The sequence below is a fragment of the Notolabrus celidotus genome, chromosome 17 (assembly GCF_009762535.1).
Source record: "Notolabrus celidotus isolate fNotCel1 chromosome 17, fNotCel1.pri, whole genome shotgun sequence".
NCBI classification, from domain to species: domain Eukaryota; kingdom Metazoa; phylum Chordata; class Actinopteri; order Labriformes; family Labridae; genus Notolabrus; species Notolabrus celidotus.
In genome coordinates this window covers 23,691,298-23,704,762 of record NC_048288.1, presented here as the reverse complement: position 1 = coordinate 23,704,762, position 13,465 = coordinate 23,691,298, and the positions used below count along the sequence as shown (strand labels likewise).

At 38.4% G+C, this 13,465-nt stretch overlaps 1 protein-coding gene across 12 annotated transcripts in view; it reads left to right on the top strand.

The window, feature by feature from the left end:
- Positions 1–13,465, top strand: part of LOC117828812 (dnaJ homolog subfamily C member 13) — a 42,482-nt gene that overhangs the window by 11,238 nt on the left and 17,779 nt on the right. For 6 of the 12 annotated variants that reach the window (XM_034706130.1, XM_034706136.1, XM_034706137.1 and 3 more), the window contains exons 3-16: positions 3,611–3,686; positions 5,641–5,790; positions 6,255–6,296; positions 6,391–6,591; positions 6,677–6,883; positions 8,615–8,710; positions 8,990–9,081; positions 9,327–9,493; positions 10,789–10,868; positions 10,979–11,148; positions 11,247–11,279; positions 11,991–12,090; positions 12,250–12,357; positions 13,128–13,283. In XM_034706130.1, coding sequence (XP_034562021.1) covers positions 3,611–3,686; positions 5,641–5,790; positions 6,255–6,296; positions 6,391–6,591; positions 6,677–6,883; positions 8,615–8,710; positions 8,990–9,081; positions 9,327–9,493; positions 10,789–10,868; positions 10,979–11,148; positions 11,247–11,279; positions 11,991–12,090; positions 12,250–12,357; positions 13,128–13,283 — 1,678 coding nt within the window. The remainder of the gene's footprint in view (positions 1–3,610; positions 3,687–5,640; positions 5,791–6,254; positions 6,297–6,390; positions 6,592–6,676; positions 6,884–8,614; positions 8,711–8,989; positions 9,082–9,326; positions 9,494–10,788; positions 10,869–10,978; positions 11,149–11,246; positions 11,280–11,990; positions 12,091–12,249; positions 12,358–13,127; positions 13,284–13,465) is intronic. The other 6 variants (XM_034706140.1, XM_034706138.1, XM_034706135.1 and 3 more) reach the window with 1 other exon arrangement.

The following is a 13,465-nucleotide window of genomic DNA, read 5'->3' as shown; positions in this document are numbered from 1 at the left end:
ACATAATTATTGAGTCACTTTATCAGTTGTACCCATCTGCAGAAATGTTCATATCTGCCAATATGAACTCTTTTTTTTTTTTCTTTTTTTTTAAACTTTTATTTTGTTATTATTTTTTCAATTGACACACAACAAGCACACATACGATATACTCCACTCCCACTTGTTAGTCTTTACATATCTCTAATGAGACAATTTCCTATATCTAAAATCTTTGTCACTACATTCTTATCATCTTATTCCACAATATACACACACACATGTGCATTACACACGTGTATTGAGGGCAAAATTAAACTGAGATTAACTCAAGGAAAATAAATAAAATCAAAGACATTTTTCAACTTTTATTGTCTGATGGCAAGAGTATGCTGATAGTATCATGCATCTCTTGCTTTGCGATGCAAGTACTAGCACCTGTTTGAACCATAAGTGGCCTTCATGGTCCTGGTCTGAAGATAGTTAGCTTATACACGTTCCTTTCTCTTGACACTGTTTCTGCAAGTCTCTTGTTTCTCTGTCACTTATGAATGAACAGAAACTATGTGGAAAAGCAGAAGGTGTTTTTTTTTTCTCTCTATCTGCGTCTTCCTCTTTCACTCAGTGACAGCAGAGTCCACCATGAGTCTGGTTCTGCTCAAGGTTTCTGCCTGTTAAAGGAAGCTTTTCCTCACCATTGATGCCTGATGTGGCCAAGTGTTTGCTGATGGTGGATTAATACAGGGTCTCAGTAAATAAGAGAACAAGTTGAGTCTAGACCTACGCCTTTTGTGAAGTGATTTGGCGCTATATAAATCCATATTGATTGATTAATTATTAACTGCTCGCACTAAACAGACCGTGACTGATTAACTAACTCATGAAGAATATTTTCATATTTTTCAAAAACTGATCTTTGCTGAAAAATTCAAAATATCTTCACAGTTTATTGTGACAAGCTTATGTTAGCCTTACAAATGTACACTAGCAAGGTAAGATTGGATATTGTCCGTACACTCGGGTGGAATTAAGAACAAAAAAACAATCATCTGAAGGAGAATAAATAATTAACTAGGCCTGTGCTGTCACCCAGTTTAGCCGGCCACTTAACACCAAGGTCAGGCTGTGTAGAGAGAGAGAAAGAGAGAGCACCCAGGAGCAGGACACAGTCGCGGTCTCAGGCTGTGTGACCAAACATGATGATTAAAGAGAGCAGTGGAAATAAAGTCAGTGTGAGAGGAGAGATGGTCAGAGGCTCTGAAATGAGTAAGGGAAAAAAGGACCTGGCATTTGAGTAATTGTGAAAAAGAAGGGCTCTAACTGTGGGACTGAGTATTTCACTTCAGCCTCGCCCCAGGCCGCTGCATGTCCTGTCTCTTTATGTTAGCAGTGAGCTCTGTGCACGAGTTTAAATGTAAAATAAGGAAGTAAGTGCTCAATTTGACTGCCTTTTACTTCTCTACGTGATAGGACCAGCTGGGAACTCCTCCAGACCCGTTAAAGTTGACCGGGTCTAATGAGGATGTGTGAGATAGGAAGGAGCAGAGTCAGCATGTTCACTGTGCAGGCCAATGGTGCTGGAGGGGTGCTAAAAGAACATGTTGTTCATAGATGGACATACACTTATTCAAGATACAAATAAACCCTGCATACAAAACAGACTCCCTGCTGAAATCTAAACCTCACTGCACCGAATTCTCCCTCCATCAAATCCTTAAATGATCAGTATTTTCAAATCAAACACAGAGCAGAATGTTGTGAATTGAGCAAAAACGCCAACTGAAACTGTTGGCAAGCACTCAACAAGCAGAATAGTTTCACACCGCCTTCTTACTATGTGAGAAAACCCCACTCTCACCGCAGTTCAGATTATTTAGTGTTAGTTGCTTCAGTGTTGAGGAGTGACTCAAAACAAATCAACATAAGAGGTTTAATTTTTAAAATAGTGGATTGACTTAATAATAATAATAATAATAATAATAATAATAATAATGATAATAATAATACATTTTATTTCTAATGCACTTTTCATTTCAGGAAGTCTCAAAGTGCTACAGGTACACAGTAAAAAGGAAGGGAACAAACTTGAAAGTTTTTAAAAAAGAGTTTTTAAATTAGTTATAAGCGTCTTTAAAGAGGAAGGTCTTCAAGTGTTTCTTAAAAGTATCCACGGCCTGTGGGGTCCCGAGGTGTCTGGGCAGGGAGTTTCACAGACAGCACAGAAGACCTGGTCTACCATGGTCCAGAGCTTGGTTCTGGGAGGGTGGAGGAGGTTTTAATGTGCAGAGCGTGAATTCTGGGTTGGGGTTTTCTGCGCCTCTTTAAGCATCCTTGCAGTAACTATTGCTGAACAAGACGGCATGTGAACGCACATGCAAGTAAACATATGTGCCGGAAACTAGATAAATGTACAGGGCCTTATCCGTTACATGTAACCAAACAATTAACAGTCTTCATCAAGTAGGGGCGGCTTTGGCTCAGTGGTAGATTCAGTCGTCTCTCAATTGAAAGGTTGGGGGTTCGATCCCCAGTCACACTCAACCCTGAACTACAATCAGTGGTGTGTGACTGGGATTAGTTCTTACTGATGGGCTCTTTCCATAGCTGCCTCTGCCACCAGTGTATGAATGTGTTGTGAATGAGTAAATGTGACGTGTAATGTAAAAGTGTTTTGAGTGGTCAGAAGACTAAAGAGAGTGCGATACAATCAGTCCATTTACCATTTATCAGTACATAAGTTCTCCTCTCCTTCCTCTGAAGATGAATGCAGACATCAGTGCTCAGGTCCAAATTGTGCTGGACATGAGCACTACAACACTGTGACATTGATGATAACAATTGGCAAAAATTCAGAAACAACTGCTAGAACTGTGGAGATGAATCGATCAATTGTCATAAAATAGGTCATATTTTCAGTTTTCTGTACACATCTATGAAATGGGTCTGAATATCTTTCTGTTGACAACAGGTCATACTTGTCATCTAAGTCTTTAGAGATTAGTTACTGAGTTATCAGTTGATAATCGTCCTAATGCTTGAAATGGAAGCAATTGTTAGTCGCCGCTCTAATCACATCTTCAGCCCCCTCGGTCTGGTTTACCGTGGGATTAGGTCTACATGTATAAGACTTCCAGTCAGCTGTGAAAGCAGCACTTTGCAGTCTCTTCTTATCATTTTTTCTCTGTGTGTGCATTATCTCATCCATCGCCTCATAAAAACGTCTGGAAAGTGACGTAATAAACCTGCATGTGGATGATATCATCAGCTAACTGAGCCCCAGTGAAGTCACCTGTCCTTGACTCATGATCTGCTTACAGAGCTCCTGGATGGGGAGGCAAATTGAATCTATTGTTCCTTAAACCACCCTTTGTTCTATCAGGAATAATGGAGCTTCATAACTTGCTGATATGTATTTTAAAATCACAAGTTCATAGAGTGTTGTTCTCTAAGTTATCAGGGCTCACTGAATCTGTTAGCTTTAGAAGGACACGCATACTCAGCCTCTCTCCAACATCAAATGCTAATCTTGTTTGACCGTCCGTGCTGTTGTAGGCATTGCTTTCATTTGCAAGCGGTGCCAGTGATGGCGAGTGGGCTGTGTGTCTGACTCATCCCTGCTTTTGTGTTCCAGGTACAAGCGAGTCTTCTCAGTGGGGACGCATGGCATCACCACTTACAACCCTACCACGCTAGAAGTAACAAATCAGGTCAGTGTGTGCAAACGCAGCCTGTCAACCAGGTTCCTCATTGAAACAGCCTCAGCTCTCCTCTGTGCCGTCGCTATCAGTGTCTAGCAGATGCTTGTGGGATGTGCTGCTCTTGGAGCCGTGTCACACTTGTAAATCCATTTGCAGCACGTTGCTCTCTTGCTGAAAGCTGAATCGCAGTGTTTTTTAACTTCTTAGGCTTTTAGTTCTGCTCGAGTGCAGCATGTCTTTACACTGATTAGAGCATGAAACGCGTTGTAAACAGTTAAAATTACACAGAAAACCTGACTTAGTATCCCCCTCAGCCAGGTAGAGGCTTAAAAAAACAGATGTTTTAAAGGAATAGCTACACTACATGCTTTAACAGAACACTGGTACCCGTGTGCAGCATTCAGGAGCTATGGATACACAATTATATCACTGTTTATACACACATGTACGCAGCTCGATGCAGCTACATGGTTACCATGAGTGAATGTCAATGCACAGTTGCAAGTGGTAATTTTTATTTTTTGAGTTTTAACTTTTTATTGCATTTTTTTCAGTATTTCCAAATATACCACAAATTGTGCATACGTTCTACAAAACTAATATGAAAAAGACAAACAAACAGAAAGATAAACATAGGAAAACAAACAGAATTGAATAAACAAACAATGAACGGACAAACGAACAGAAAAAAATAGCATCCCTATTCCTCTTGATAATATTTAGCATAGGTTTCCATGTCGTAATGTTACTTCTCATAATCATGTTAGCATGTTGTTGCATGATATACATTAGAATTATAGGACAGATTAATTAAACATTAAATATCGTCATAGTCATAATCTCCCATCATTTCCAGATAGGGACCCCATCTAGACCTTAATACCTTAGTGTTATTATTAATTCTGTAAATATGCTTTTCAAAAGAAGCTATCCTGACCAGTTCATCCCTCCATTCCCTGGAACAGGTCTTCTCTTTTGACTTCCAATGCCTCAGCACTCACCTGCAGCCTGTTTATAAAGGCTAATTTCACCAATGTGTACATTTTTTTGAGAACACATTTGCCTCCTCTGGTAAAATGCCCAGCACTCATACTGCTGGGCCCTTTTAGTGAGTTCTGTTTTTGATATGTCATTTATATATTTGACGACAGGTGACCAAAAGTCCTGTACAATTTCACATTCAAACATATGGATCACTATTTTCTATTAACTCAACTCAACTCATTTTTATTTATAAAGCACCTTTCATAGATTTAGCCCAAAGCATGCAGCCTGAAGTGCTTCACAAAAGACGAGAGAAACAGAAAACAACAGCATTGTGTAACAGTGGAAAGGAAAGTGATAAAGAAATACTTAAAAAATAAAATCATGATGATCAAATGAGAGAAGTTTCAGAAAAATAAAAATAAAATCACTCAAATAAAATGAAATCCAAGAAGCATCAGAATTTTTTTTTAAATAAATTAAAATCAGAGCAGTATCAGAAAAATGAAATAAAATAACATAATTGCAATAAAATCAGAAAAATAAATATAGAAATAAAATATATTATACTAAGATAGAATAAAATAAATAAAAATTATGTTCAAATAATTTGTTATACAAGTAATAATGCAGTCCAGAGCTAAAAAGAAATTACTCCAAGTTAAAAGCCAGATTAAAAAGTTAAGTCTTAAGTGTGCTTTTAAAATCACCCAGAGAGCTCGCCGTTTCAATGTCCAGAGGAAGAGAGTTCCACAGTTTTGGTGCATAAAACTTCACACTTCTCTTACACGGGGTGTTTCAATACTTAAAATGAAATCATGAAAAAACACCTACATCAGCTTCTTGTGCATGAAAATACAGTGTTTCAAATAATTTGTTCAAAGTTTACACTCCTGCTAAATATCAGGACTAAAATAAATGTGTTTAACCTGCTTCTGTTTGACTACACTCACGTTCACATCTTTTTGTTTGTCACCAGTGGCCTTATGGAGACATCTGTGGCATCAGCCCAGTGGGAAAAGGTCAGGGAACAGAGTTCAACCTCACATTCCGCAAAGGCACGGGCAAGAAGTCGGAAACACTCAAGTTCTCCACAGAGCATCGGACAGAGCTGCTCACAGAAGCACTGGTGAAGAAAAACACACTCCTTCATCTCCTCACAATGACTAAACACTCCAGATGCACGTGTTTATAGAGCTGTCTCTGAGGGGTTTTTAGTTTTGGCGTATTTACGCTTTCTAGTTGTGTCATCATGGCTGCATATTTTGCTGTGGTGTCTTAAAAACAGTATTTGCAAGCAGCAGCAGCAAAGTCACTTGATGTGCGATGCACTGTTGGAAAACGCAGTGCTTGCAAATTGAGGCCTTTTGACTCAGTGTAGGTGTTTATCACAAATATGAAGCAGTGGATAGTTTGTAGCTGCAAAGGAAATGTTTATTTCAGTGAGGCTCTTACGGCTGACACAAGGATGGCTATTTCCCTGAAAGGCTAGATTCATATTTGCAGGAGTTACACAAGTAATTGCTAACAGGGTGATGCCCCAAAATAAAACATAAAATGTGAAAACTCTTTCTTAATTGTTCTTATTCACAGAGATTCAGAACAGAGTTTTCAGAAGGAAAGATAACTGGCAGAGTGAGTACAAAATCTATGAAAAAACATATCCATAATTTCCACTTCCACCAGTGTAACACCGACATTAACGTCTTTTAAACCTTGTTCCAAACAGCGCTATAACTGCTACAAGCACCACTGGAGCGACACGAGGAAGCCGGTGAGCTTAGAGGTGACGCCAGGCGGCATCGACCAGATCGACCCGCAAACAAACCGAGTGGTGTGCTCCTACGACTACCGTAACGTAGAGGGCTTCGTGGAGGTCTCTGATTATCAGGGAGGATTCTGCATCCTCTACGGAGGCTTCAGCAGGCTGGTATGCATTCATAGTCTGTCAACCTGTTTGTGTTTGTTCAAATGCCGCGGTGTTTCGTGCCCTAAAGTTTCTTGCTGCTTTTCAGCATCTATTTGCCTCAGAGAACCGGGATGACATCATCCGCTGCGCCATCGAGCACGCTGGGAACTTCATCGGCATCACGCTACGGTTGAGGAAGGAGGCGCTGACGTTTGAGGACTTTGTGACGGACAGGTTGGGGAAGTACAGCTCAGACGAGAGCATCACTTCACTGGCTGAGTTTGTGGTGCAGAAGATCACCACTCGACACCCGGTGAGGCCTTTTTTTCTTCTCTTCCTAGCGTAGTATGGTTCTCAAAGTTCAGCATTCACTTACAGCAGCTTAATGTCTTTTATTGATATCTTATTTAAACACAATGTCATAGCATGTCTGTGGTAAATTGCTTGTTTAACAACTTCTATATCTGATTGGATATTTGAAATCAAATAAGAGACAAGCTAAGATATACTTTATTGATCTCCCATTGGGGGAAATTCTTTTGTTACAGCAGCTTACAACACGGGACAGGGGAATACAAGAGTGTACTTACATACACTACCGGTCAAAAGTTTTAGAACATCCTAATTTTTCACGTTTTTTATTGAAAATGATGCAGTTCAATGTCTTATTGTGCTCTGAAATGAAAACATCGAACAAATACAATTACAAAACAATTGCATTACAAAAATAAATCATGGAATCAATTCATTAACCAACGGAGTAGAAACCTTTTTTTTGTTACCCTTTTCTGGCCATTTATTAAGCAACACATTACTTTCTGGAGTACAAGACTGTTAAAATAATGCTCACGAGGGTATGGTACCACAGTGCACTACTTTTATGCAGACAGAGGGAGATGTAAGTAATCAAGGAAAGTTGGGACACCTGTAAGAATTAGTAGCACTAACTTTCAAGGCTTGACTAACCTCAATTGCTGCAGAACAGGAACCCATTTCTTGTTCCCTGAAAAAGGCCTTTTTCGTATAATTCTGAAATGTACATTATTTTTTCAGTTTTGGGTAATCTTACTCTTTCTTGTTTTTGCCTCTGGCAGTTCACCACTTACCTTTGTACCATTTCAATCTATTCAATGGACGTGAACTGCTTGGATTTCAATAAAAGAGTGAAAAAATTGGGGTGTTCTAAAACTTTTGACCGGTAGTGTAGTTAATAATAATAATAATAATACCTAAGTTTTATATAGCGCTTTTAAATAACTCAAAGACGCTTTACAAGAGAGACAATAAATAAATAAATACAAATAAAGACATATAAGACAAGCAGACGACAAGGGAAGAGGTGGAATAATTAATGTGTGGGGAATGCCTGTTTGAAAAGGTAAGTTTTTAACTGTTTCTTAAATGAATGAAGTGAGTCAGAAGCACGGATGTGTGGGGGGAGAGAGTTCCAGAGGGTGGGGGCGGCTATGGCAAAGGCCTTATATTAAAAATATAAGTACAATAAAATATAGCAAACAAAATATAGCAAATATAACAGATATTCACACTATGTTCACTTCTATATTTTGAATAGATAGTGAGGTACGTTATTGCACAAATGAAATGTCACCAGGTTTTTAAAAACATACACAGTATGATAAAAACATTTTGAAGTAATTTCCCTAAGTTTAGGTTTCTATCAGATCTGGGATTTTTTCATAACTTCAGCCAGACTTCCTGGCTGTCTTGACTTTTACTTTAACCCACCAACTGCATTATGAATCGTAAACCCTCGTATTGTGGAATTATATCAGAGCTTATGGACGGATAATTAACCAGGATTTGTAAAATAAGCACGTATCTCATTTATATTAACCACACTTTGTGTTAATGTATTAGGGTAATGTGAATAACTCTCTAAACGTTTAATTCCCAAATAAGTCTGAAAGTATCTTCTATTTCAGTGCCTACTTCTGCTCCCAGGCTGTGTTTATTGAAGTCTTTAATGTTTATTGAATCAAATTAAGTTAATTTTATGACTCACGTTTTCTCTGTCTTCCTTTAGGAGCCTGTTAAGCGAATACTTTGCCTGACAGAGACATGTCTAGTGGAGAGAGACCCGGCTTCATACAACATCGTCACCATCAAACCCTTTGGAGAGGCGAGTACACAGAAAACGACGGCGACATCAAGCCATGAAAGATTTAAGCTAAAACACTGGAATCATTTAGTTCTGTTGTGTTTCACTCCTGTGAAGATCACAGTTAATTGAGCTGTCTGTGTTTCATTATGGATGAACTGCATCGCTGCAAGTAAACAGCCTGAATGAGAGAGCACTTGAGTGTGTGTGATGTGCGTAAACTCTCCCCTCCCCCCTTTCTCTCTCCCCCTCCCTCTTTGTTTTTTTCTCACTTGTGTCCTGTATCTGATCTCCCTTCAGGTGTTTGCTCTCATCTGTGATGTAGACAACCCTCAGGTGTTTACAGTTGAATTCATCAGAGGTCAGATCAGGAAGTTTTCCTCCACAGAAAGGTATACACACCATGCAAACACTTCACAATGTGCGTAATGACTGTTCAGGTCCTGTGGGCTTTTCAGATGTTTGGATTTATTTTTAGCTTTTTATGCTGCTCTGTTTACCTTATTTACAAAACAGGTGAAGTAATAGTGTGCATGGATCTGCTCTGTAGCCATGCCTTCTTCCCTTTATTTCATGATTGTTCTTCTGTTAAAAGGATCACTTGTAATGCATCTATTTGACCTGTGTGTGTCTGCAGGGACTCTCTTTTGGCCAGCCTGCTTGATGGAGTCAGAGCATCAGGGAACAGGGATGTGTGCGTTAAGATGGCCCCCACGCAGAGAGGGCAGAGGTGGGGCCTACTGAGCATGCCTGTGGATGAGGAAGTAGAGAGCTTGCATCTTAAATTCCTGGCAGCACCTCCAAGTAAGTCAAAACCAGTCATCTCCAGATTTTCATGAAGTCAAACGAGAGTTTTTGAAAACATCAGATGGATTAGACTTCTGTTTTTATTTTGATGACTTTAGTAGCACTCTATGACAAGGTTACCACTAGATTTAATAATCCTTAGATGAAAAAACCTGATGTTTTTGGTGAACTTTTTATCTAGCACCATCCTTTAAAGAAATTGTCAATTTTTTGTACTACTTTATGAGCAAAGTATTAAATTGGATAATCAAAAGTAAGCAAATGTTAGCATGGTAGATGATTAAGATGCTCAGCCTAATATCTGACCAATATGAGCATGTTTGCATGGCTTTAATGAGAATGTTAATATGCTAACAATGGCATCTACATCTCATCACTGTGCCTCATCCCAGTTTAAACTTCTCATGTTAAGCTGTTTTAGCTAACTAACAAAGCCACAGTTGTTTATAATATAAAACATCAACATTATGATTATTATAATTTTTATTTTTTATTATAGGGACCTTTATCTTAAAAAATAATAATCATAATTATTATTGTTGTTGCTAGAAGTAGTAGTAGTATTGTTATTATCATTACTATTATCATTATTATTATTTTTACTACTACTACAATTATTGTCATGATTATTACCATGATTATTTTTACTATTATTATTATTACTACTACCATTATTATTGCTTTGCCGACAGTATTAGTAGAATAATATTCTCTCTGTTAAATCAGAGTCAGAAAAGGTTTTATTGTGAGGAAAAATATCTTTATAAAACACTTTTCACTGACTAAAGTTAAACATTGACATAACAAACGGAAAAGTAAACATCACAGGAAAGATGGTTGCAAGACCCACAGATTAAAACATGCAAAATTTCAGATAAGTCAATAGACAATACAATAAGCAGCACATCAACAATATGAACGTTGATGAACCAAATAACTCTGTAAACAGGGATGTTTTTAACTTCAAGTGTTGTGAGCAGCTGCACAGTACGTCAGTCAATGCTTTTTGTTAAACACGGGTGACATGTTAACTTATTTTTAAAATGACACATTACATGCAAGTAAAATAGGGTAATATTAAGATAATTAATCCCATATAGTTCAAAACAGGGAATACATTTTCATCTAAATATTTTGGGAGTCTTTTCAATTTTATGTTTTTCTCTGCAAAAATAAAAAGTAGTGAAGCATGTTTTTAATTGGGCTACGAGGGGCAGAAGAGCCTCTTCATCTTTTTTTATGGGCGGTATATTGTTTTGGTTAATTGTTCTATCCCTCCTTACTTTGCTTAGATGGGAACTTTGCCGACGCAGTATTCAGATTCAACGCCAACATATCCTACAGCGGAGTGCTGCATGCAGTAACCCAAGATGTGAGTGTGTTTACTTCCTGTGTGATTTATGTTTATCCATCTGCCCGAGCGGCATTCTCTCTCAGTCTCTCATCTTTATCTCTCCCTGTTTCCCTTTCTTTTCTCTTTAGGGTCTTTTCTCAGAGAACAAAGAGAAGCTCATCAACAACGCCATCCTGGCTCTCCTCTCCCAGGAGGCCGAGCTGCCGGCTCTTAACGCAGAGCTGGAGAGCCATTTCCAGGCCATCCGACGACTGGTAGCCTCCAAGGCCGGCTTCCAGGCTTTCACCCAGCTGCCTAAGTAAGAATGCAGCTGTTGTCTCCCTTTACCTTCATGATGTTATTTATTTAGAGTTGATTGTAGAGCTGCTGGTAACTGGCATGCTCTGTCATTCCAAGGTCTGGTCAAGGGTCTGGACTCACAGATGCAACGTAAATATGAATCCATACATCTCAGTCTGCCCTTTTGCCTGTCTGTTTCTTATCCTCCTTTATCTTTCCCTGAGTCTTTGTTTGCTGTCTGCCAGTCAGCACTCTCCTCTTTTATCTTTATTTTGCTTTCATCTCAGGTTTTCAGACCGGCACAGAAGGGAGGTTATGTCACTCAGTTGAGCTGTCTGCCTCGATTTGCCTTGACCTTCTCCTCTCACCATCTCACAAACTTTTTTTTGTCCATCTTTATGCCCGTTCTTCCCCTGACGGGTCCGTACATTACAGTACATGAAAACCTTACAGTCTCTGTGGGTCACTGAGATGTATGAGAGGAACTGTATTTACTGTTTATTATTTGTTCCTGTGAAGCAAATAAGCCATGACTGGCTTCCCTGAATGATTCATTGTAAGAGCAGCTTGGTGTTTCCTTCGCATGATCACTAGACACAGATCACTATAAATAGATGAGAAGTTTATTTCTGCCAAAGGGAAACCCTCTTTGATATCGTTAGACTTATCGGCTCTGTAGAAGATGTGACGCTTTGTTTGCAAAAGAAACAGAAAGCCACTTCTGAAGCAATGAATTCTTTGTGTATCCAACCCCAGACCTCTTTATATAAAAGTATTGGATGGTTAAAACTGCATATTTCTGTGTTTTAACATTCTTTATAGATGCTCATAACTCTGTAAATGCATGTTTGTGTGTTCTAGGTTCAGGGAAAAGTTGGGAGTAAAGACGGTAAAAGCTTTAAAACGGAATAACAACGGTGTGACACACGCTGCTGTAGACATGCTCTGTGCCCTTATGTGTGTAAGTATGTCTTTAATATCCACACACTAACAAAAGCCATGCACAAGCATTTACCAAGTGTGTCTTTTTTTTATGCATGTAAGAAATAGAATGAAGTGCTCAGCACTGACCTTTATGCAGCAGGGTGGCTGAGACCTTTTCTTTCATGTTTCTCTGCAGCCCATGCATGATGACTATGACCTGAGGCAGGAACAGCTGAACAAGGCCTCTCTACTGTCCTCAAAGAAGTTCCTCGAAAACCTCCTCGAAAAATTCATCACAAATGTGGTATAAAAATCTTTGTCATCTCTGTCAGCTATTTACAGCCTAAGTTCAGAATTAAATATGTCTGGATTTTTTACTATCCTTTTTAAACTTCCTGTTCCAGATTTTTGTTTTTCTTTTCAAATCTGACATTTGATTAGTTTCTCCACATTTCCACTTGAAAAATCTGAAAACTAAGGCAGGACAATTACAATTTTAAGTAAAGTTTTGAGTTTTCTCAAAATTTACATTAAAATTTGCCTCAAATTTCCTTAATTTTCATTGCAAATTCTTGAAATGCCTTCAAGTTTCCAAAAATGTCCATAAAATTTTTGAATATCACATTTTACTTTTGAAACTTCTGCTAGTCAGCATTCTTTCATTTAAAAATACCAAAAATTCCTGATTTAGTTTTCAAAATTTCCATTAAAAATTTCCACCAACACCAGGAAGTTTCCCAGAGTTACCATTTAAAATTCCAGAAGTTTCACAACTGTACATTTAAAACTCTCTAAAATGTATATTTAAGTTTTGAAAATTCTTCAAAGTCAAAATTCCCATTGTATACAAGGTTCATATATATTCCTAAATTGTCAATGTTTCCTCCCAAAATTCCAGAAAGTTTCAAAATATTTTCACAAGAAATGTTTTTTAAACCATGAAAATGTCCATTTAAAAATATACCTAAAATGTCAGTAAAAAATCTCCAGAATATTCAAAGTTTTTGTCAGAAATTCCAGTGAGTTTCCAAAACTCCCTAAGTTCCCTCATTGTGTCTTTGTCTTTGTTTCCAGGACCATGGAACAGGGGCTTTGGTCATCAGCGCCTTACTGGACTTCTTAACGTTTGCCCTCTGCGCCCCCTACAGTGAAACCACAGAGGGGCAGCAGTTTGACATGCTGCTTGAGATGGTTGCCTCCAATGGACGCACATTATTCAAACTCTTTCAGGTAGTGTGCACATCTTAAATCTCTGCTGAACATGGGCTTTCATAAAGACTTATTACCCCCTGATATTTTAAAGACAGGTTAAACTGGGAGTAATCTGAAGATGTGAAAACACTCAGGCAGAATTTAGTACAACTTCACAGTATCGTAGATGTGGTTGGAGGGTAATTTGTTACTGTTAATCA